This window comes from Amia ocellicauda, chromosome 10 (genome assembly GCF_036373705.1).
Source record: "Amia ocellicauda isolate fAmiCal2 chromosome 10, fAmiCal2.hap1, whole genome shotgun sequence".
Lineage (NCBI taxonomy): Eukaryota > Metazoa > Chordata > Actinopteri > Amiiformes > Amiidae > Amia > Amia ocellicauda.
This window is the reverse complement of record NC_089859.1, coordinates 34,936,934-34,959,372: the sequence shown is the minus strand read 5'-3', so window position 1 is coordinate 34,959,372 and position 22,439 is coordinate 34,936,934. Positions and strand designations below refer to the sequence as shown.

Genomic DNA, 22,439 nt, shown 5'->3' with positions numbered 1-22,439 from the left:
TCGACTGAGTTTCTATTGAAAAAATTGTCTGCAAGTTAACATGCAAAACCTGCAGGTTTGCAGATCTCTAGGACCAGAGTTGCTGACCGTTGTATTAATACCATTAGCTCAGATTCTAATAATAGTTATTTTGAAATGCATTCAATTTTAATACGATAAAACCTGTCCTGTGATGTGCCAACATCAGCCAAAACACTTCAGCTGTGACTGACAAACATTTAATTGTGACACATCTGCAGTTGCTATGCACAATAGGAAAGCAAAGCTATGATTTGATCAGCAGAATGAGGATCCATTGAACAAGGCTGAGGGGAAACAAATGAATAGAGTGCCTTCACACAAAAAAAAATGAGATCATGTAGAATGGACACTTTGCTGTGTTTGAAAAAGTTATTTTATTTAAGGGATAAAGGAATAAGGTATTTGCATATTTAAGGGATTATGATGTAAAAACAACTTAATTGGGTGGTATTTCCTGTATTATCAGTAATAATAATAATGGATTAATATGTGTTAGTTGGACTACTTTCAGGAATTATGATGATGCCTGTCCGTTTCATGTATTTTAAATCCCCTGATTGTGCAGAGCTGAATATTACATACTGCTGTAATATCATTACTTCTGGTGTACATGTGTACTTATACTTACATAGTATCACTAAGATAACTACTTTTATACTATAACTAACATACTTACTGTCACATACTATCACTTTTGCATAATACTCCTGTCCTCAACTTAATTGTACTAGTTATCTACAAAGCATGAGTTTTACTGAGCTGCATAGCTATCATATATAATATATATTGAAAAATATATGCAAAGTATCATTAGATAATTGCATTTCTTGTTCAAAATAATTTTGCTACATATGTATTTAGGTATGATATACAGTATATTAATGTATGTGTATGGTTTTTTTTTTTGGTTTTTGTATGCAATAATAATAATAAAAATAATAATAATGTGCGATGAGTAATGTATGTATCCACTAAGAAAATATCCAAAATAATTAAAATTTAAATAGGTATGTATGTTTGCTTTAGACAATATGTAATATATATGTAATATATATGTTAATAATATACACACGTTTGCAGTGTCTGTAACCACCTTGGAATTCATTAACTTAATATAATGTTCAACACTATCAAAACATTGCCTTGCCTGTGCTGTTTGAATTACATTTTAGCCATTCCAATGACAGCGCATGTCATGTGAACAGTACAAGCTTCGCGCTCTTGTAGCGCAGATTTCCGCAGTTTTGCACAGATCTGCAGAATCTCACCCATCCATTGGTGGAGCAGCGCAGATCCTCTCCGAACTGTGCCATCTGCGCTAAACGAACACGACTGAGGCAGCAGTGACGCTTCCGACAGACTCCTCCTGAAAAAGTCGTGTGCGCATGTTTTTAGGAAGAGATCTGTACGTCCATTCGCTACTGTGCGTCCTAAAAACTGCTGTCCTGGAAGAGATTACTGGTAGGAGTCATTACTTTATGTGTAAACATCAATATCAATGCATCGTTGTTAACTAATATTATAAGACTTACAACAATATTTCTGCTCAGTGTTATATATAGACCTGCATTATTTGAATTACATTCCTTATGTGCTTCTACAGAACTAATGCAATTCAAATAATGCTGTGACAGTGACAGGTCAAACACAGGCACACGTTATATAATTATAACGTGTCTGTCAGTGTTTTTACTTTCACAGCCCTTTCGACAGCATTAGGCGATTTAGATAATTTCTAACATTATCAACATTAGGTTGCTTTTGTTTCTGTTGTTGTTCTAAAATCAAATAGCTTTAAATAAATATCAGTAATTGTATTAAAATCAGTAACGTAATAGTAATATAAAGCACTACGGTGTGACGTGGCTAGGTCCCATGCAATCGTGCATTTTGAAACATTTTATTATTATCCTTTACACCATTTCATTAGTTTGTGCGGCACATTTACAGTACAGTGCTGCATGCTGTGTTTCTCTATAAAATCTTATCATGTGATATAGCTTAGAGACGGTAGGGCTACTGTAAACTTTTCAGAGGTTGAATCGTCTTACAATCTGTAAATATGCTAAGCCATTTCCATTCAATAAGTATAGCATTGTAAATGAAGACAATACTATTTCCATGTGGAATGGAACTGGATTCTTAAATTCGATCGTGGAGACGCCAGTTTTATAGTGTTGTTATTTGCAGTGGTTAGGTTGAAGGTTATAGTCGAACCGTATAAATAGTATATCCGTGCAATACACGAACAAACAAGATAAGGCACTACTCAGAAAGCTGACAGTGGACTGAGATTATCCATCCAATCCGAAATCACTTAATCCAGTACAGGGTCGCTGTGAGCCAGAGCCTAGCAAGATGATGATGATCTACTTGGTTGACAGCTTTGTCCAAAACCATTCACATGAAGAAGCTTTTCCTAAGCTTACATTTTGTGGTGGTATGACCACACAGAAATTATACCAAAAGACAGTCCGCAATATGGCAAATGAGGCTCCACAATGGAAAAGTTAAATGGTGCTGAGAACTTGGCCCTCTTAGAGTCTTGACCCTAAATGCCATCAAGTTTGGAAGAGGTTATTGAAACCAGCTTCTTGGGCTACAGTAAAAACTGCTGTGGGTACAAAAAGGCACAATATTTATTTAGTCATCTAGTCACTACAGTGTGAATTGCTAGCATTTACTAATTTATATTTTATTGCACATTTCTCTATTTTGCTCCCTTCTTCTGTCTTAAATGGTCTGCTGTTGCTTCTGTTGTCTTAAGACAGGTCGCTGGCAGATCCTCTCTCTGTTCACTTACTTCTTGTCAAGGTTCAGGCATGGCTGGTACAGGACAGAGCCCTGATCTCAAATTCCAGCAAGATAGAGTGATGGCAGTGGATGAATGGCATGATCGCTGGAAAGAGGGAAGGATTGGTTTTCATCAGCAAGATGTGCACAAGTAAATCATTGCTAGGACCCACAAGGCTTTCAGCAATGAAAGACACTGACAAAAATACCAACATGGAAATAACAATCAAGGAGTATTTGGCATTTGCAAAAAATCAAATCAAGTAATTCAAGCTGTGCTGAATTGTTGCCCTTTTAACAAACCACACCTATGTCATAGCTTTGCAGTCTGTTATTTTGTGATGTCTTTAGTATAAAATAGCTTTGTATAGAGTCCCAATCCATTAGTGTTGAGCCACTAAATTCCTCCCCATTGTGTTGTAATAAAAGGCTATTTAAAAATGACTGTTTTAGATATAGATTTAAGAAAATGCAATTTTGCTGATTAGTAGGACTGTGGTATTCTAATTATACACAGGATACAGAATGTATTACAGTTTTGATGTGTAAGATAAGGTGTAAAGACTCAGATGTAACATTCTTCTGAGAAACTGCAGTACTGATAATGGTTTGGATGGGAAAAAAAAGGTCTGAATACAGTAAAACTGTCACCATTTAATAATGATGTTATGTGGGATTGTGTCTTCATTTTTGATAGTTACCTACTGAACAAACAGGGTGAGGGGTATCTGGATATTTTGTTCAAGCTTCATTCAAGGATGTTTTATGGTTTCATGTGCGTTTCTGTCTTGTTTCAGGTTGTTGGAAAAACACCTTGACACAGTTGTAAATGGCAGGAAAGGAGTTCGTTTTCTCTTCCCCCTTTGTGGAAAAGCTATAGACATGAAATGGTTGGTGTTTTTGTTTATACAACATTCAGTTTTTTTCAGTGTTTCAGAGACAATTATCATAGAGGTCATCAGTCAGTGATGTCCGAGGCTTCCCTTTTGGGTGGGTGGGGAATGTTGAAAAAGTATTTCTTTCCTCTTTTAAACAGCTGTCAGTCTGAGAATATTTTGGTAGTTTTGATGATTGTATCTTCTTTAATGACTTGGCGTGCCATTGGGGCTAAAATGTTGAGTATTCGCTTTTGGATTTAGCTTTTTATTTTTCTTCCATTTAGGTATGTCTTGAGTTTTACATTGACTTTTCAGACCTCCTGCTGTTGCTGTATTTTTGGGGTTAGAGTCGTTGTGGAAGATGCAGTAGAATATATTTTGTGAAAATGAGAATGATGCACTAATTCTGACCAACACCTTGCTTTTCAGGTTAGCAGATATGGGCCACACTGTTGTAGGAGTGGAGATAAGTGAGATTGCAATACAGCACTTCTTTTCTGAACAGAACCTAACCTACACTGAGGAGTTAGTTCCAGCTATACCAGGAGCCAAGCTGTTTAAGGTGCTAATACTACTGAACTACTAAAAATAGGAAATAGTTACTATGGACCTTTATGTGGCATGTTAAACACCTTACATCATAGGTGTCCAATTCTGGTCATTTGGAGACCATGTTGAGAGAGAGAGAGAAAAAGCCCACAGAGAGCATGATTCCCTTAATTTAGCAAATAATTTGTTTAATTAATCAATACCTATTTTTTATAAACTGGTAATTTAAGGTGACCTATTGAACTAACTGGATTGTGTCTGTGCAGGACCAGGATTGGCCTGGACTCCTTTAAATTAGGACTATTGGTCATTAATTTTAATTCTGATACATTTAGTATAAGTGTTCTCAGATCCCATGTAAAGACATGGAGATGAGTTCTGGAAAATGTTTTGATAGAAAATTGCTAATTCAGGTAATACAGAAATTAAAATCTGGTTTTAGAAAGCTGCTTGTTCACCCTCATTTTATAGCAGATGGTAATGAAATGCAGTTTATAAACTGAGGTTTGAGAGCAAGACAACCCCATTCTCATGCCTGACTTCCACCCTCCCAAGCATAGGTATCCTGCAACACATGCACTTTCCCAGCATTCATTGTTTTGTGTCCCTCCTCTACCCCACACACTGCCTTTGCAGCAGCTCATTGGCTCATTCCATCTAGTGGGGGGGTTCTGATGGCCTCAACCTCAAGGCCTAGTCATCATTATCTTTTTCAACCGAGTCTAGGCCAAAATAAACCCTTCTGCCTTTTACTTACTTTCTGCTACATGTGTTTATTGGGTTTGTCTGAACTCCTAGACTAGTAACCTGTCTTTTTGTCTTTGCAGAGTTCTGATGGAAAAATCACTTTGTATCAGTGCAATTTATATGACTTCTCCAGGTATTCTCTACACTACATTAGTTTTTGTTGTTGTTTTGAAAATGAATAGTGCATTCATGTATAATGAGTCAACACATAGGAGCAGAATGGAAATAGATTTTGTGTTTGTATGCATATATAATATATACAGCTCTGGAAACAATTAAGAGACCACTGCAATTTTTTCTTAAATCAGCATCTCTACATGTATGGCAGCCATTCTATTCCATTCATATTTTTATTTGGAATTTGGGAGAAATGTTGTCAGTAGTTTATAGAATTAAAAAAAGTTAATTTTACCCAAACACATACCTATACATAGTAAAACCAGAGAAACTGATAATTTTGCAGTGGTCTCTTAATTTTTTCAAAGCTTTATATATATATATATATATATATATATATATATATATATATATATTCATCTGTAGATGTAATAATGGCAGCATTTCCATTCATTAAGTTTTAATATACATCGACTTGGATCATATTCTATGACTATATAGCTCCGGATTTTTTATTTCATACAATCCAGGATTTTCTGTGAAGTTCAATTCCATGGTCTGGCTCTACTCATGCCCATTCACTATTGAGCTTAAAGAATCTGATCTGGTATAACTTCAAAATATCTTGTCTGCATTTCTTTCGGCATCAGCTCCACAGCAGGGAAATTTGGAGGGATCTGGGACCGAGGATCCCTAGTGGCTATCAATCCCTGTGACAGGCAACGGTAAGGTGTTTCTCATTAGCGTGACTTGCCCAGTGGTTTGAATAAAACTGTCATGGAAAGATCACAGAAATAATGTGTAGATGGAAGCAAATTGTATAGCTTTTTACAGAGAGATGCATTGTACACCAATCAGCCATAACATTAGGACCACCTGCCTAATATTGTGTTGGTCCCCATTTTGGCACCAAAACAGCCCTGACCCGTCGAGGCATGGACTCCACTAGACCTCTGAAGGTGTGCTTTGTTATCTGGCACTAAGCAGATCCTTTAAGTCCTGTAAGTTGCGAGGTGGGGCCTCCATGGATTGGACTTGTTTGTCCAGCACATCCCACAGACGCTCGATTGCATTGAGATCTGGGGAATTTGGAGGCCAAGTCAACACCTTGAACTCGTGATTCATCAGACCAGGCCACATTCTTCCATTGCTCCGTTGTCCAGTTCAGATACTCACGTGCCCGTTGTAGGCGCTTTTGGCAGTGGACGGGTCAGCATGGGCACCCTGACTGGTCTGCAGCTACGCAGCCCATACGCAACAAACTGCGATGCACTGTGTGTTCTGACACCTTTCTATCAGAACCAGAATTAACTTGTTCAGCAATTTGAGCTACAGTAGCACATCTGTTGGATCGGACCACACGGGCCAGCCTTCAGTCCTCACGTGCATCAGTGAGCCTTGGCCGCCCATGACCCTGTCACCGGTTCACCGCTTTTCCTTCCTTGGACCACTTTTGATAAGTACTGACCACTGCAGACCAGGAACACCCCACAAGAGCTGCAGTTTTGGAGATGCTCTGACCCAGTCGTCTAGCCATCACAATTTGGCCCTTGTCAGAATTGCTCAGATCTTTACACTTGCCCATTTTTCCTGCTTCTAACACATCAACTTTGAGGACATAATGTTCACTTATATATAATCCCTAATATATCCCACCCACTGACAGGTGCCATGATAACGAGATTATCAGTGTTATTCACTTCACCTGTCAGTGGTCATAATGTTATGGCTGATCGGTGTATATGGTGGGGTAAGGTTTTATTTAAATATATTTGCTGTACATGGCATATGCAGATAACATGTCAACACTTCTAGTCTTGACACCAAGCAAGCAGATCTTTTTAAAACTTTGGAAATCTGGCCCTGAGAAGCAAAAGGAATAATTGAAAAAGGTATCCAAATAGGTACACACTACACAGTCCGTGCCAATTGATTGTATGATGAACACACTAGACTGAAAACTCTTACTGAGAAAACTCTCACCTAAAGGATTATTAGGAACACCTGTTCAATTTCTCATTAATGCAATTATCTAACCAACCAATCACATGGCAGTTGCTTCAATGCATTTAGGGGTGTGGTCCTGGTCAAGACAATCTCCTGAACTCCAAACTGAATGTATGAATGGGAAAGAAAGGTGATTTAAGCAATTTTGAGCGCGGCATGGTTGTTGGTGCCAGATGGGCCGGTCTGAGTATTTCACAATCTGCTCAGTTACTGGGATTTTCACGCACAACCATTTCTAGGGTTTACAAAGAATGGTGTGAAAAGGGAAAAACATCCAGTATGCGGCAGTCCTGTGGGCGAAAATGCCTTGTTGATGCTAGAGGTCAGAGGAGAATGGGCCGACTGATTCAAGCTGATAGAAAAGCAACTTTGACTGAAATAACCACTCGTTACAACCGAGGTTAGCAGCAAAGCATTTGTGAAGCCACAACACGTACAACCTTGAGGCGGATGGGCTACAACAGCAGAAGACCCCACCGGGTACCACTCATCTCCACTACAAATAGGAAAAAGAGGCTACAATTTGCACAAGCTCACCAAAATTGGACAGTTGAAGACTAGAAAAATGTTGCCTGGTCTGATGAGTCTCGATTTCTGTTGAGACATTCAGATGGTAGAGTCAGAATTTGGCGTAAACAGAATGAGAACATGGATCCATCATGCCTTGTTACCACTGTGCAGGCTGGTGGTGGTGGTGGTGTAATGGTGTGGGGGATGTTTTCTTTGCACACTTTAGGCCCCTTAGTGCCAATTGGGCATCGTTTAAATGCCACGGCCTACCTGAGCATTGTTTCTGACCATGTCCATCCCTTTATGACCACCATGTACCCATCCTCTGATGGCTACTTCCAGCAGGATAATGCACCATGTCACAAAGGTCCAATCATTTCAAATTGGTTTCTTGAACATGACAATGAGTTCACTGTACTAAACTGGCCCCCACAGTCACCAGATCTCAGCCCAATAGAGCATCTTTGGGATGTGGTGGAACGGGAGCTTCGTGCCCTGGATGTGCATCCCACAAATCTCCATCAACTGCAAGATGTTATCCTATCAATATGGTTTAACATTTCTAAAGAATGCTTTCAGCACCTTGTTGAATCAATGCCACGTAGAATTAAGGCAGTTCTGAAGGTGAAAGGGGGTCAAACACAGTATTAGTATGGTGTTCCTAATAATCCTTTAGGTGAGTGTAGGTTTACAATGCCCTCTTTTAGCTAGATAGAGTTTTTTGTTTGGACAAAGCATATGCCCAATACAAAACCTGCAAGCTGTTGTGATCCAGCTAGGTCTCATGGATGCTTTGTATGAGTGTGTTTCCATGTATGTATCCATTGTGTTCTGTATGCTTATTCTGGGAGCATATTTCACAAGGAGCAAGTGATAAATGATTACAGTCCAGAGAACATGAAGGTTTCTTGACAAGATAATTGTAAGTTAATGCTTATTTTACTAAAGGAACTACAACTTAAAAAAAAATAATAATACACTGTCCAAATACTGGAACAGCAACATAATTAAATGTGCATTCTGTTATTTCAAAGCTATGCCACGTTAATCATTTCTTTAATGGACAAAGACTGCAGATACCTCCTGGATACATTTCTGTACAACCCCAGTTTGTATAAAGGTAAGCCATATCTACATTTGTTCATATATTGGAAGTATTATGGCACTTTCAGGACAGACAGTGTATATAAAGTACGTACAGATTCCGGCACCTTAATATTATTATATCTACTCAGTTAGTCTTGAAGGGTTTTATTGATGTGTATGGTCACTTCATGCATTCTGACATATATGTTGTTTCTTTGAAGGTCCACCATTTTTGGTGCCAGATGAGAATGTGAATGATTTATTTGGTAAGCTTATATTACAAGTTTTAAAATGTTTTGTAGTCCTAGGTGAACTAAGGATAAGGCTTGACAGACTAGAAAAAGACACCAGTGTGAATTAATACGATTATTTATTCCAGTGACATTCATAGTAGTCTCAGAGTTTTTTTTCTCCTATAAAAATAAAAGCTGTAAAACTATTTTGGCTCTGAACGTTTTATGTTTCCATCCTAGATTGTGTTTACTAACTTAAAAGTGGAGAAATTCAAATTCAACCAGTAGAGACCACTATGTCTTATACCTATTGTATTTTTGATTATGTAATGAATAACATATATATATATATATTTTTTTTTAAACCTCAAAATCATAGTAATAATATTATTATTAGATCGTACATCTACATTTAATTTTAAACTTGAGTCCAGAGGAATGGATTCTGATGGAGTGAGTTTAGGTGTAGAGGATTTGTATGTTAATATTTATTCATTCATTTTAATAGTCATCTTACAATGTATTTGCTTCAATTTCAGGCAAAGCATGCAACATTCAGCCACTTGAGTCTACTGATGCTTTCACAGAGAAACAGAGGAGCTGGGGCATAGATTATCTAACAGAGAAAGTGCATCTTCTCACTTTGAAGCAGAAATGAACTTTGAAGAAACTCAGTTAAAGGTCTGTGGTTTTGTGTGGGTTGTCATCTATTCCCCATGACTCTTTAAACTATGGGCCCCTTTATGAACCTGTCAGAAGACCTTAAATCATTTCTGAGCATCCTCCCTCCAAATGTAGGCATGGTTACTTTAATCTCAGTTCCCACTTAAATGTTCATGCTTTTTTTGCTTTTACAAAATATTGTGTTCTGGGTCATAATATTTAAATATATGCAAATGTATTAAGATAAACATATTGAGTAACTTGTAGGGGGATACCTGTAGTGTCACTCACTCTGTGTAGGCCAGTAAGTCGTAAATTCAGTTGGGAAAGCTGTTCCATATATAGTTTTGTAAGACACCTTTTAATATTTGTATGTTCCACCCTGGAACACAATATTTATAAAAAGCAACAAGATATGAAAACATAAATAAATGGAGAGGTATTGATGTTCAAATACACTTGTTTATAAATTACTTACTTCTCACATAAATGTCAAAGTTTAAGTTATTTGTAATAGTGTGTATTGCAGATTGTTTTGTTTCTGAACTAGGAATGCTTTTGGATTTTAATAAATCATATAATCTCAGAAATTATTTTAGAACCTTTTTCTTCTCATTAAACCACTGAAAAGGAATTACTAAAATCAGGACAGCACAAAAGGAATCTTTCCATAAACGTGTTTCTAATATTTGTAATGGCTCAAGTTACAATAAAATTGTCTTTATAGAAATCTGTGTTTGTGTTTTAATCCCCCAGTAAGAATTATGGATTATTAAACATTTGAGTTTTCATATTTGTGGAAGTCACCTTTGATTCATTTTTTGTTTAAATTTCAGAGCTGTGGTATTGGAAAAAGGCTGATTTGGCAATCTGGAGTGTATTAACTTGGTTTATAACAACAAAAGTAATTTTTGAATAGGTATATTACACCTAACTGGGCAAAACTAGTACATAAAGTGGTATGCCAATATATTAAATAATTAAAGTAAGTAAGGATATTTTGAAAAGCCCTATTTATATTTTAACTTTAGGTGTATTTTGGAATTCATACCAGGATTGCACATTTGTAATATTGATCAGATCAGGTGTTATAATTCTGCTAAGGATTTGTTGATTCCAGTGTTTATGTAGACAAAGTGGTGAAGTGATTCAGGCAGTGCAACATACAGTGATCATTTTAGAATGTAATGGTATAATTATAAACCAATTAAAAGTGCTCATTTAGAATATTGTATGCAGTAAACCATGACAAAAGACGTTTCTTATTCTTTGGTCAAAATAAACATACATTGGGTGTGATGTAGGGAACAAGAATGCCTTTTCTTTGGCCCATCTTAATTACCCTTGGGGTGATTTCCATACTGACATACTACTATCATGAACATGAACATACCTGCTATTATACTACAGCTACTGACCTAACTCATTTTGCATACTATCCCTGGTGCATACTACTTCTAACTTACATTATACATTATTGCAAATGATTACTGATATTAAACGTCATACTATAATACAATAATAACACAATAAAGTCCATAAAGAATAATAACGCACAACACCACAGGAAGAGCTGCAAAAGAACGCAAATGCAGCAACATATAACGGGAATCGACTTCTCCGCGATCTACTCTGCGTCCTTACTGAGCCCATTGCAGTTTCCACACCTAAATTGTTTCATTGATGTTGTTTGTTCTTCGATCTATATATGTATTTTTTGTTATAATTCTAGTAACCGAAGCTTCTCAGTGGCCACCCCCGGCTGTGTGCACACTGCGCGGCCGGCGGGGCTGGGCGCTGTTGCGCGGATACAGCTCCACTGTAAACACACCGTCCGCAGCGCTGCGCTCTGAAGAGCGATGGCCGAGACCAATGAACCGGTAACGCTTGCCGTCTAAACGTACAATTATGTTATTTCTAATATAAATAAATGTTTCAAAACGATGTATTGGTGAATCTGTATATATTGTGTTATTATTATTGATTAACAAAGTGTGAATATATGATAGGATTCTCTGTCTAGAGGTTAGTCCAATACACCGTCACTTTGACTATACTGGAGGCGTCATGCTCATGTTAACCGAATCGCCTCTGCGTGCGTGTTTTCTTGCGATGATAAATGATTAAGCTACTACCGAGCATTGTACCCGTTTATAGTGCAGCCTGTACTTACCACTTAGCACAACATAAGTGGTATTTTCTTTTTCTTATGCAAGCCATTAAAATATTCCACATTAACGTAAAGGCGATCAACAATAGTCAATAGCATTTCTAGAGTTTTCATGTATGTGCTGTGATGGTTTTGCAAGAATCATCAAAACAAACAAAAAAACAAATTACACATCTAGGTGTATATGCATTATATACATCTGGGTTCAAACTTGTGATGCCCATTTCTCTTTGTCATGGAGTGCATTATGGATCTTGGAAGTTGAAGATCTATTGAGGTTGTTCTTTCCATACGTGACAATTCTCAAACAGGGATATCAGCCTTATACCAATGGCATTGTGATATTTATTACCATGTGCCGTCCAGTCACTTGATTAAATACAGCATGGTCCATCCTATAGATTCTGTGCTAGGAATAAGCTGCAATCATGCAGACAACTAATTACTCAAGCAAAGTTCAGCACCATTAACCTTTTCCAAACTTATATCTAATCACCATACCTTCAGTAGGTTGAATGGGACAAAACAGATCTTTGTTTTCTTTTAACAGAGTTGGGCATATGTTTTTGTCTCGTTTTGTTTGCAGATTAGTTTGCCTGTAAATGGGCGATGGCACTGGAATGATAAAAATCAAACGCTTGAATTTGTCAGGTAAGATACAAAGTGAATTAATCCATCTTTATTTTTCCTACAGCCATATGGTATTATGTAATAATGAGAGAAGAACTTATGTTTTTTTGTTAAATGTTATAGTTTAAATAGGTGCTGATTATTTTGTTAACAAATTAATGTTTTTTCCTTCAACTTTTTGAAGTTTCACTAGAGTACTTTTTGGTGGAAATTTGTCAGTTGCCTGAGTTAGGGTGGTGTTCAGAGCAAGCAACATTCTGCTGTGATAAACATCTTTTCCCTCCTAATAAACTGTCAATAACATGTTTTCATGATTTGCTTTTCAGTTTCAATTCAACAATAGAAACAAAAGACAAAAGGAAGAAAATAAAATCTATACATTTTCAGGAGCATGTTAATAAGTGTGCAGAAAGGTATGCTTTTCCAAATTAGTTATGAACATAAAATTGAAGGACAGGTGATGTTACTGTGGCACATCGATCAAAGCAGTGATTTTACTTTTGTCGTCTAGTCCTCAGGGATGATTGCCTTTATTTACCTTCTCTAATGTTTTTCGCTTTGACAGGTTTCTGGTGTCTTCACCAGTTTCCTTAAGAGGACCTGGCGCTGTTTGCACCCCTGTGGATAAAAAATATAATGGGCGAGTCCAGCTAAGAATCTCTAAACCTTCATTGAAACATGGGCAACATGAGCATGTAACTATTGAAGATATAAAGAGTAGGTTCACAGGTCTCCCATCCATTTTAAGCAGTATACATTTGGAGATTCCTTGATTAGCAAGGATACGCATGTCCACAGTTTTATTATATATACTGTATATGTTATTTTTGCAGATGTGGCATTGAACTTGCTCCAGGAAAATGAAGCTCAGTCGATACCTCTGTGTTTTATGGCTGTAATGAGGTTTGTGGAGTCTGTAGATGTCTGCAATGACTTCAGTTTTTTTTTTTCATTGTATGTGTTTCAGTGGAGGTTTGTAGTAATTTCCATCATTAAATTGCTAAAACACTATAGGATGAAGGTAGTTAGGGAACAATCATGAGCTGAATTCCAACTTCAGTTTTATTACATGGCATCAAATATAAGGAACTAAGATAATAGGAATTGATGTTCCTGTTGACAATACTTAACAAATACCTCAAAACTTATTTGTTTGCTGGTTTATAATTGCAGCATTTGTAACAAAAACTGTTCCCTCACAAGACCAACTAAACTCCACTTGTCAGATCCACTAGAATAACATATACTATAAAATATGGGAAAGCCATTTGTCTAGTACATGACTTCAATCAGAACTACATTCAGTTTTTCATTCAGTTTTATTTGTAAAATTTGATACATTAATTATAAAGCAACACAAAGGAAAACCTGTCAGAACATTGTATCCATGCAGAAGAAATGCTGCTGGTGTACCATATTTTAAGAATTGTCTTTATCTATAGGAGTCAGCAACTAAATGACTTTCTCTCAGCCCTACTGCTATACCTATCCTGTTACTTTGAAAAACAAGCTTTGGAAAAAAAGCCCAAGCCCTTAATGGCGTAAGTATATGATACAATTTTAAACTTCATATATTTGTCATGAATGATTTGCTTTTGCAATAGAGACTCAAAGCAATAAATGTACCTACACATAGTCTGTGTAGTATTACTTTGTACATCAAATAACCCTCTGCCCACCCTGGTCCACAATTCATCAGCATTCCCCCCACAGTTGAGACCCTGTCCTGCCCCCTGAGACCCACGGTCTTAGTTCAAAAGCTCTAAAGCAAGAATCAAGTGGATATAATCAAGCCTATGAGCCTATGTCATTCTTTACTAATATCAGCAAAATAAATAATAAATACAGAAGGAAAAAAATCGAATGCATTCAACAGACTGATATTCCAACGGTGTGTATAACAAAATACAACATTGCTTTGTAACAGCATTAATATTTAACGTAAGCATTACATTTTTAACTGAATTTCAAAATGCTGAAATAGTCTACTGATTTGTCAAATAGTTCAAATCCATAAATGAGTGAATTAAATGTATTGGAAGCAAGTATTAAAAAGTATTTATTGTTGCTCAGTTTGGCCTTCTTCTAGATGAAACCTTAAAAATAATAGAAAAACTTAAATTTCATTAGGGAGCCAAGCATTACAGAAAGAAGAAACATGGCAGAGGCATGTGCAAAGGTTGAACTAGCAAGAAAGAAGCTTGCTTTCATGTACTCAGTCCTGGTCCTTGGGCTTGGACTGTCTCAGCAGCACCATATGGACTGTGGAAGGTGAGTAAACATTGAGTGTTACTGCTGAAAAATGTAAGACTGCTTTATAAAAGAAAAATCTAGGTTTCTTTGCCATGCAAAATGTTACGTGTGTAAAGAGAAATGCATGATGGGAAAAAGTGTTAAGTTGGAACCTAATAGAAGATACCTCAGATAGAAGCCTAATACTGGGTAAGGGCAATGTTTTCTTCTACTTTTAGTCTTTTATGAACAAATGTTCAAATAAACAATTAATGCTTGAATTATATACCATACTGAATTTAATTAAAAGGGTTTGGACTGGTTTCCCTCCTCACTGACCTTAAGAGACTGAAATGAAATTTCTGGAGACATTAAGCTGAAAGAAACCACTTGTCATGTCTCTGATTTACTGTAACTTCCTCCTTCACGGGGGGTAATAACATCCTAGCATGAACAAACTAAGCTCACATTCACAATATTTGTCAGCATTTCTTGATTGTGGAGGTCACAAATGACGGAGCTTTGGCTACAGTACATGCTTCTGTGCCCCAAGACAGATTGGTTGTCAGAGCTTTCTTGTCCCCTCAACCAGTAAGTTGATGACAGATGACATCTCAGGAAAGGGTACTTTCTCTTAAGCAATTCCCATCTACAAATCAATATACCTGGGTGACTGTTGGCAAAATAAACTGCTGTCAGGACAATTACAAGGCATAACTACCCGCAACAGGCTTATCTTGCTAACTGCAGGCTTCTCAGAGGAAAGATAAAGATGGTATAGGCTGCAACCCAGTTCATTCCAAACATAAGATCTTAAACAATGTATAAAGTTTCGTGTGCTTGTGTGATCTTACTGTTCCCAGTTCAGACTTTCCTGCAAACATGCACAAAAATAATACTAGGGGCTATCTGGAGTCACAAAAAAATATAAATCTGTTACCAGTGTGTTTCACTGGCTGTTCAGCAAGTCACCAAACATTATTTGTTAGTGCCCTGATTACCAGTCTATTTATATATATGTATTGTTTACTTTGGCAGGAGCAGAGTTTCAGCAACTTACAAAGACAGACAATTATTTGAGGTATGTTTCATGTTTTCCAAAGTATTTAAATTTAACATTGCCAAATCAGATGTGAGTTGAAGTGCAATGCATTTGTATGTAAAAGTGATCAAGACACACTTATTGCATTGATTATATTTGCAAAGGATACATACAAATGCTTTTAAATAGTCTGACAACATTAAAGACATCACTTCACTTATCCATCAGTTATGGATGTTACACTTAGGAGTACAATTGATATCTCAAGTGATACTGTTCAATATATAATTTTCAATATTTCTATAATTATTAATCATTCATAAATATGTTTGGATCACATTATTTTGAATAACAGAAACTGAGGTGCAAGTTATAAGAACATAAGAACATAAGAAGAAAATAAAGGGGCCATTCGACCCATTGTGCTCATTTGGTGTCCATTAATAATTAAGTGATCCCCAGCTTCAACCACATCGCTGGGGAGTTTGTTCAGATTGTGACGACTCTCTGTGTGAAGAAGTGTCTCCTGTTTTCCGTCTTGAATGCCTTGAAGCCCAATTTCCATTTGTGTCCCTGGGTGCGTGTGTCCCTGCTGGTCTGGAAAAGCTCCTCTGGTTTGATATGGTCGATACCCTTCATGATTTTGAAGACTTGGATCAAGTCCCCACATAGTCTCCTCTGTTCCAGGGTGAAAAGGTTCAGTTCCCTCAGTCTCTCAGTAGAACATTCCCTTCAGACGTGGAATAAGTCTGGTTGCTCTCCTCTGAACTGCCTCTAGAGCAACGATATCTTTCTTGAAGTGTGGAGCACAGAACTGTCCACAGTATTCCAGATGAGGTCTAACTAGTGCATTGTACAGTCTGAACATTACTGCCCTTGTTTTAAATTCTACACTTCTGACAATATACCCTAACATTCTGTTTACCTTTTTTATTGCTTCCCCAAATTGTTGGATGGGGAAAGTGAGGAGTCCACATAGACTCCTAGACTCCTTTCTCATGCGTTTCTTCATCTAGTTCTATTCCTCACATAGTGTAATTATAGTGGACATTTTTATTACCTGCATGTAATACCTTGCACTTGTCCACATTGAATTTCACCTGCCAGGTGTCGGCCCACAGTTGAATATTATCTAAGTCCCTTTGAATAGCCTGTGCTGCCAAGATTGTATCTGCTGAGCCACCTATTTTAGTATCATCTGCAAATTTGACAAGTTTGCTAACTATCCCAGAGTCCAGATCATTAATTTAAATTAGAAAAAGCAAAGGCCCTAGTACTGGTCCCTGTGGAACTCCACTAACAACCTCACTTCAGTTAGAAGCAACTCCTCTAATCGACACCCTCTATTTCCTATACATCAACCAGTTCATAATCCATCTACTTGCATTACCCTGAATGCCTACAGCTTCCAATCTGAGGATCAGTCTTTGGTGTGGAACCTTATCAAAAGCTTTTTGAAAATCTAAGAATATCAAATCATATGCTTCACAAGATCTACAGCTGCAGTTGCATGTTCAATGAACTCTAATAAATTAGTAAGACATGATCTGGTTTTCATGTCTAATCATTTTTTCCAACATTTTGCAAGTAATGCAGGTGAGACTGATTGGCCTGTAATTTCCTGGCTCAATTTTGTCCCCTTTCTTGTGGATTGGTCTGACATTTGCTGTCTTCCAGTCAGTTGGCACATCCCCTGTTCTAAGTGTCATTTGGAATATTTGAGTTAGCGGCCTATAAATCATTTCCCTCATTTCTTTAAGTACTGTTGGAAATATACCATCTGGCCCAGGTGATTTGTTTGTTTTTAATTCTGCTAGTCCCTTTAGTACCTCCTCATAATTTATCCTGACTGAACTGGTTGTTAACCTGTGGCATGCTATCTGTTGTTGGGCATTTCTAGCTCTTGGGATGCCTCAAAGGGTCGTGTGTGCCCTTTTCTGCGGTTATGACCTACTGTAACCCAGCCGTTCTGTACACTTTCCTGCTTTAAGGTCTCAACTCTCCTAGGTTTTGGCGTGCACACCATCTCTCTAATGGGCTGATTGACCAATTCTTCTACAGTGAGGGAAAAAAGTATTTGATCCCCTGCTGATTTTGTACGTTTGCCCACTGGCAAAGAAATGATCAGTCTATAATTTTAATGGTAGGTGTATTTTAACAGTGAGAGACAGAATAACAGAAATAAGTATTTGATCCCCTATCAATCAGCAAGATTTCTGGCTCCCAGGTGTCTTTTATACAGGTAACGAGCTGAGATTAGGAGCACTCTCTTAAAGGGAGTGCTCCTAATCTCAGCTCGTTACCTGTATAAAAGACACCTGTCCTCAGAAGCAACCAATCAATCAGATTCCAAACTCTCCACCATGGCCAAGACCAAAGAGCTGTCCAAGGATGTCAGGGACAAGATTGTAGACTTACACAAGGCTGGAATGGGCTACAAGACCATCACCAAGCAGCTTGGTGAGAAGGTGACAACAGTTGGTGCGATTATTCGCAAATGGAAGAAACACAAAATAACTGTCAGTCTCCCTCGGTCTGGGGCTCCATGCAAGATCTCACCTCGTGGAGTTTCAATGATCATGAGAACGGTGAGGAATCAGCCCAGAACTACACGGGAGGATCTTGTTAATGATCTCAAGGCAGCTGGGACCATAGTCACCAAGAAAACAATTGGTAACACACTATGCCGTGAAGGACTGAAATCCTGCAGTGTCCGCAAGGTCCCCCTGCTCAAGAAAGCACATGTACAGGCCCGTCTGAAGTTTTCCAATGAACATCTTAATGATTCAGAGGAGAGCTGGGTGAAAGTGTTGTGGTCAGATGAGACCAAAATCGAGCTCTTTGGCATCAACTCAACTCGCCGTGTTTGGAGGAGGAGGAATGACCCCAAGAACACCATCCCCACCGTCAAACATGGAGGTGGAAACATTATGCTTTGGGGGTGTTTGGGGGACAGGACAACTGCACCGCATCAAAGGGACGATGGATGGGGCCATGTACCGTCAAATCTTGGGTGAGAACCTCCTTCCCTCAGCCAGGGCATTGAAAATGGGTCGTGGATGGGTATTCCAGCATGCCAATGACCCAAAACACACAGCCAAGGCAACAAAGGAGTGGCTCAAGAAGAAGCACATTAAGGTCCTGGAGTGGCCTAGCCAGTCTCCAGACCTTAATCCCATAGAAAATCTGTGGAGGGAGCTGAAGGTTCGAGTTGCCAAACATCAACCTCGAAACCTTAGTGACTTGGAGAGGATCTGCAAAGAGGAGTGGGACAAAATCCCTCCTGAGATGTGTGCAAACCTGGTGGCCAGCTACAAGAAACGTCTGACCTCTGTGATTGCCAACAAGGGTTTTGCCACCAAGTACTAAGTCGAAGGGGTCAAATACTTATTTCCCTCATTAACATGCAAATCAATTTATAACTTTTTTGAAATGCGTTTTTCTGGATTTTTTTGCTGTTATTCTGTCTCTCACTGTTATAATACACCTACCATTAAAATTATAGACTGATCATTTCTTTGTCAGTGGGGAAACATACAAAATCAGCAGGGGATCAAATACTTTTTTCCCCCACTGTATATCCATAATACAGCCTCAAGATCACGGGCCTTGATCTCTAGGATTTCAACATGCTCACAACGTTCACAAATGAAATCTTCTTGGATTAGTTCATCCAGGAAGGCAATCATTCTGCAAACCTGACACTGTAGTGGCCACATGCTTCTAAATTTTGCAAGTTTTTATTTTATTTTTTGGGCTCTTGGTTTCTGTCCCCTGGTCAACTGCTTGACTTTTATTTTTGTCACAGAGAAGCAGTGCAGTGGTTTCTCAACAGCAGCTTTAAGTACCCTTTTGTCTACCCGCCACCAGTTCACACCTAACTGACTCCAACTGGATCCGCCTGGCACAACTCACGTAACTGAATTCCTGCTAGTCCTAGACTAAATCACCTTTCCCTTAACCTATTTACTTTCACCAACTCAGCAGCTGTACTGAATTTACTTAAATGAAATCAAACTACAGACAAGATTAACATGATTCACCTCTTGAAATTGCATTATTGTTAATATTATTGGCCATATTTTAATAGTGTCTTTACAGCTTCTCTGCATATGCAGCCTGGGTGACATTCAAACGCAGTGATCTTCAAGGGATCCAAGAGGAGGTGGGCAGGCTCCTTCGTTCTGACACCTTCAATCCTGCAAGCAGGGTAAAGGAGCATGACGAAGAGCAGGCAGGAAAGGATACCTATTTAATAGAAGGAACAGCTTCTGCCCTTGTTAAAAGGTGATCTAGATCACAGTGCTTTATAATACTGTTATGTATTGTTTTGGAGTGAATGTAGCTCTCAACAATAACATTGCACTATGTATTTTGTACAAATGTTTTTAAATGTAATATAATGATCACAAAGCTATTTTTCTCATAGGAAGCTGAAGTCAAGAAGACCTGCCATAAAGAGCATAATTAATCAGCGCTCCCCAGTGATTATATCATTGCTGCCATCTCCTAAGGAGAAAGCCCAACACCTCTTCAAAAGCAGCCGGCAAGAGCAAGACATTGACACTGACCTCTGTGACACCGAGGCTCTGATGGAGCAGCTCATGGAAACTTTTTCATCTAAGTTAGTACGAAAACATAATAATACATCCTGGTCCTGTATCAACTGTTCCTCAAATCCAGACGTCAATCCACAACTCAGCATGTTTTCATACATCTCTTGAAATCATCACCTGCATTTTACCTAGAAAATGTATTACATTGGCTCTAACACTGTGCATAATGTAATACTTAATTTAACTAACTAGCTAACTAAAGCTCAGGTGGAATTAATACCAGAAGCACTTTAGCCCTTGAGGACTGTATCTGATGTTCAATCCTACATGCATATTTGTGCACACTACCTTATTCCTGCACCTTGTGTACTATATTTGCTGCATTTTGTAAAACACTTTACTCCACTGTGTAACTAAATACAATATACTGTATTGAATTATACAGTATATTTGTTGGTTAAATCATTTGATAGCTTGTATATTATGTAACTTTTTACAATTCCTTCTTAAATGTGAGTTGGATATAAGGTGATAATAATAATAATAAATAGGTCATAAATATTAAAAGCTCAGATGGAATCAAAATGTAATGAAGAAAGTCGTACACCCCTGCTTCATTAATTATGAAAATAAATTATGTATGGCTTTCTTTTTTCTTTCTTTCTTTCCTTCTTTTCTCTCTCTCTGTAGTGTCGGGATCATTGGGCAGCCTTTGAGCCAGTTCAGCCGCCACACTCTGGTGCCTCTGGGTTCTGAACAGGAAGATGAAGAAGAGGATGGGTGTGATCAGCACATCAGAAGCAGCGTAGCTTCCTTCAGATCTAGGGGCCCTTTATCATCAGAAGCAGGGAGACATGGTGGATCTAGCCAGGTTAGCGCTGTTATCTCTAGGGCAACAACAGTGGGAATCTACTCAGACACTTAATAACTACTGAATCTATATTGTATTGTTAACGTAGTGTGCACCCTTTTCTGTGAGGGGAAATACAAAATAGCAATGTTAATTTTCCTAAAAAAAGTACTGAACAGGACCAGCCTTGCTTAGCTGCTGATTTCAGAAGTCTGTAAAGGCTGTAAAAGCAGTGCTTTGTATTGAGGCAGTATGTGGGGAACAGTAGGCTAAAGATTAAGGACAGATTTTTCTTATTCGGATAAGTAATGGGCAACATTTGCATATTAATTAAAACTCCCTTCTTTCCCTTAGTGATAATTTATTGAGCAAAACAATAGTTAAATAATCAAATTAAAGGTCCCGGAAGCTTCAACACCTTGACATTAAAACAGACACAGATGTAAAGAAGGTGGATGCATTGCTTAGTCTTTATTCATGAGGCATTAGTAGTCCTGCTCATTGCCCTGCTCATGGCTTCTGTCAGGTACATTTGTTTGAGCTATCACATTTCTGTAATTTAATAAACACATACCAAGTCATAAGCCATTGATTGTTTTGAAGTTTTGTAGGGTTGCCTGCACCTCCTTTATTTACCAGATATATAATTCTATGGTGATCCTGATGGCCGTGACTTGGAGACAGTAATTTGTCATTAGCCGATCATAGATAGTTCTCACGGTGAATTCAACAGAAATAATTGGGCTTCATTTTATTAACATGGATTACATCCTCAAATAAATGCTGAAGTTTGAGCCAAATTCCAACAAAATGTATATCAAGTTTTCTTCATTTTGGCAAATCTCTTGGATAAGTTGTGACATATATGACTAAATGAAAGGCCTGCCAAAAAAAAAGGCAGCCATTTATGCAAAATTACCCACAGTACTTTGATTTACCACATGGGTGTGCTGTGGAATATAGTAAGTGCTTGGAAACAGCAAAATGTTTTCAGTGTACCTCATCTTAGTATTACAGTCTTTCCCAACTACACAATAATGTCATGTCATGAATTTTAACAGGAAAAAGTAGTTTTTAATAAACTTTTTATGTAAATTTTAGCTGTAATGTTAATGTTCTGTGTATTTTGTTTTTTAGATTAACATTAAATCTAGAGCAGTTTAGGGCATAATTTTCAACACTAACCTTTGAAAACAGCTCAAATATCAATGTGATTGGGTTAAATCTAGGTAAAATACATTTCTCTTTATATACAGAATAAAGTGAATTGACATTCTTTTTAAAACAATGGCCTAACTTATTAAAGAGTTCAACATATTACAAATGTCCCCTTGGATCAAAAGTAGATATCTAAA

At 37.8% G+C, this 22,439-nt stretch overlaps 2 protein-coding genes across 5 annotated transcripts; both read left to right on the top strand.

Moving 5' to 3' along the window:
• Positions 1–1,388: 1,388 nt before the first annotated feature.
• LOC136760543 (probable thiopurine S-methyltransferase) lies at positions 1,389–10,532 on the top strand. 4 transcript variants are annotated; one of them, XM_066715980.1, is made up of 10 exons: positions 1,389–1,482; positions 2,789–2,965; positions 3,612–3,704; positions 4,122–4,254; positions 5,069–5,121; positions 5,756–5,830; positions 8,657–8,742; positions 8,930–8,974; positions 9,481–9,622; positions 10,441–10,532. In XM_066715980.1, the coding sequence occupies exons 2-9, from the start codon at positions 2,844–2,846 to the stop codon at positions 9,597–9,599; spliced, it is 726 nt and encodes a 241-aa protein (XP_066572077.1). In that variant the 5' UTR covers positions 1,389–1,482; positions 2,789–2,843; the 3' UTR covers positions 9,600–9,622; positions 10,441–10,532. The 4 variants fall into 4 exon arrangements, with proteins under 4 accessions (XP_066572077.1, XP_066572076.1, XP_066572078.1 ...); XM_066715979.1 differs by lacking the exon at positions 10,441–10,532 and having other exon boundaries at positions 9,481–10,334; XM_066715981.1 differs by lacking the exon at positions 10,441–10,532 and having other exon boundaries at positions 1,395–1,482; positions 2,793–2,965; positions 9,481–10,334.
• Positions 10,533–10,722: 190 nt separating this feature from the next.
• On the top strand, positions 10,723–21,672 carry ppp1r36 (protein phosphatase 1 regulatory subunit 36). The gene is made up of 11 exons (XM_066715978.1): positions 10,723–11,484; positions 12,361–12,425; positions 12,731–12,817; positions 12,970–13,121; positions 13,238–13,307; positions 13,847–13,945; positions 14,535–14,675; positions 15,675–15,717; positions 19,769–19,965; positions 20,108–20,302; positions 20,925–21,672. Exons 1-11 carry the CDS (start codon positions 11,464–11,466, stop codon positions 21,157–21,159), a joined length of 1,305 nt encoding a protein of 434 aa, XP_066572075.1. The 5' UTR covers positions 10,723–11,463; the 3' UTR covers positions 21,160–21,672.
• The last annotated feature ends 767 nt before the right edge of the window (positions 21,673–22,439 follow it).

Excerpts from the sequence above, each read along its gene's own strand:
- LOC136760543 (XM_066715980.1), top strand. The coding sequence starts at position 2,844 with ATGGCTGGTACAGGACAGAGCCCTGATCTCAAATTCCAGCAAGATAGA. Across the intron at positions 3,705-4,121 it reads AAAGCTATAGACATGAAATG|GTTAGCAGATATGGGCCACA; the intron begins GTTGGTGTTTTT and ends CTTGCTTTTCAG. Across the intron at positions 8,975-9,480 it reads GAATGTGAATGATTTATTTG|GCAAAGCATGCAACATTCAG; the intron begins GTAAGCTTATAT and ends CTTCAATTTCAG.
- ppp1r36 (XM_066715978.1), top strand. The coding sequence starts at position 11,464 with ATGGCCGAGACCAATGAACCG. Across the intron at positions 19,966-20,107 it reads GCTTCTGCCCTTGTTAAAAG|GAAGCTGAAGTCAAGAAGAC; the intron begins GTGATCTAGATC and ends TTTTTCTCATAG. Across the intron at positions 20,303-20,924 it reads ATGGAAACTTTTTCATCTAA|TGTCGGGATCATTGGGCAGC; the intron begins GTTAGTACGAAA and ends CTCTCTCTGTAG.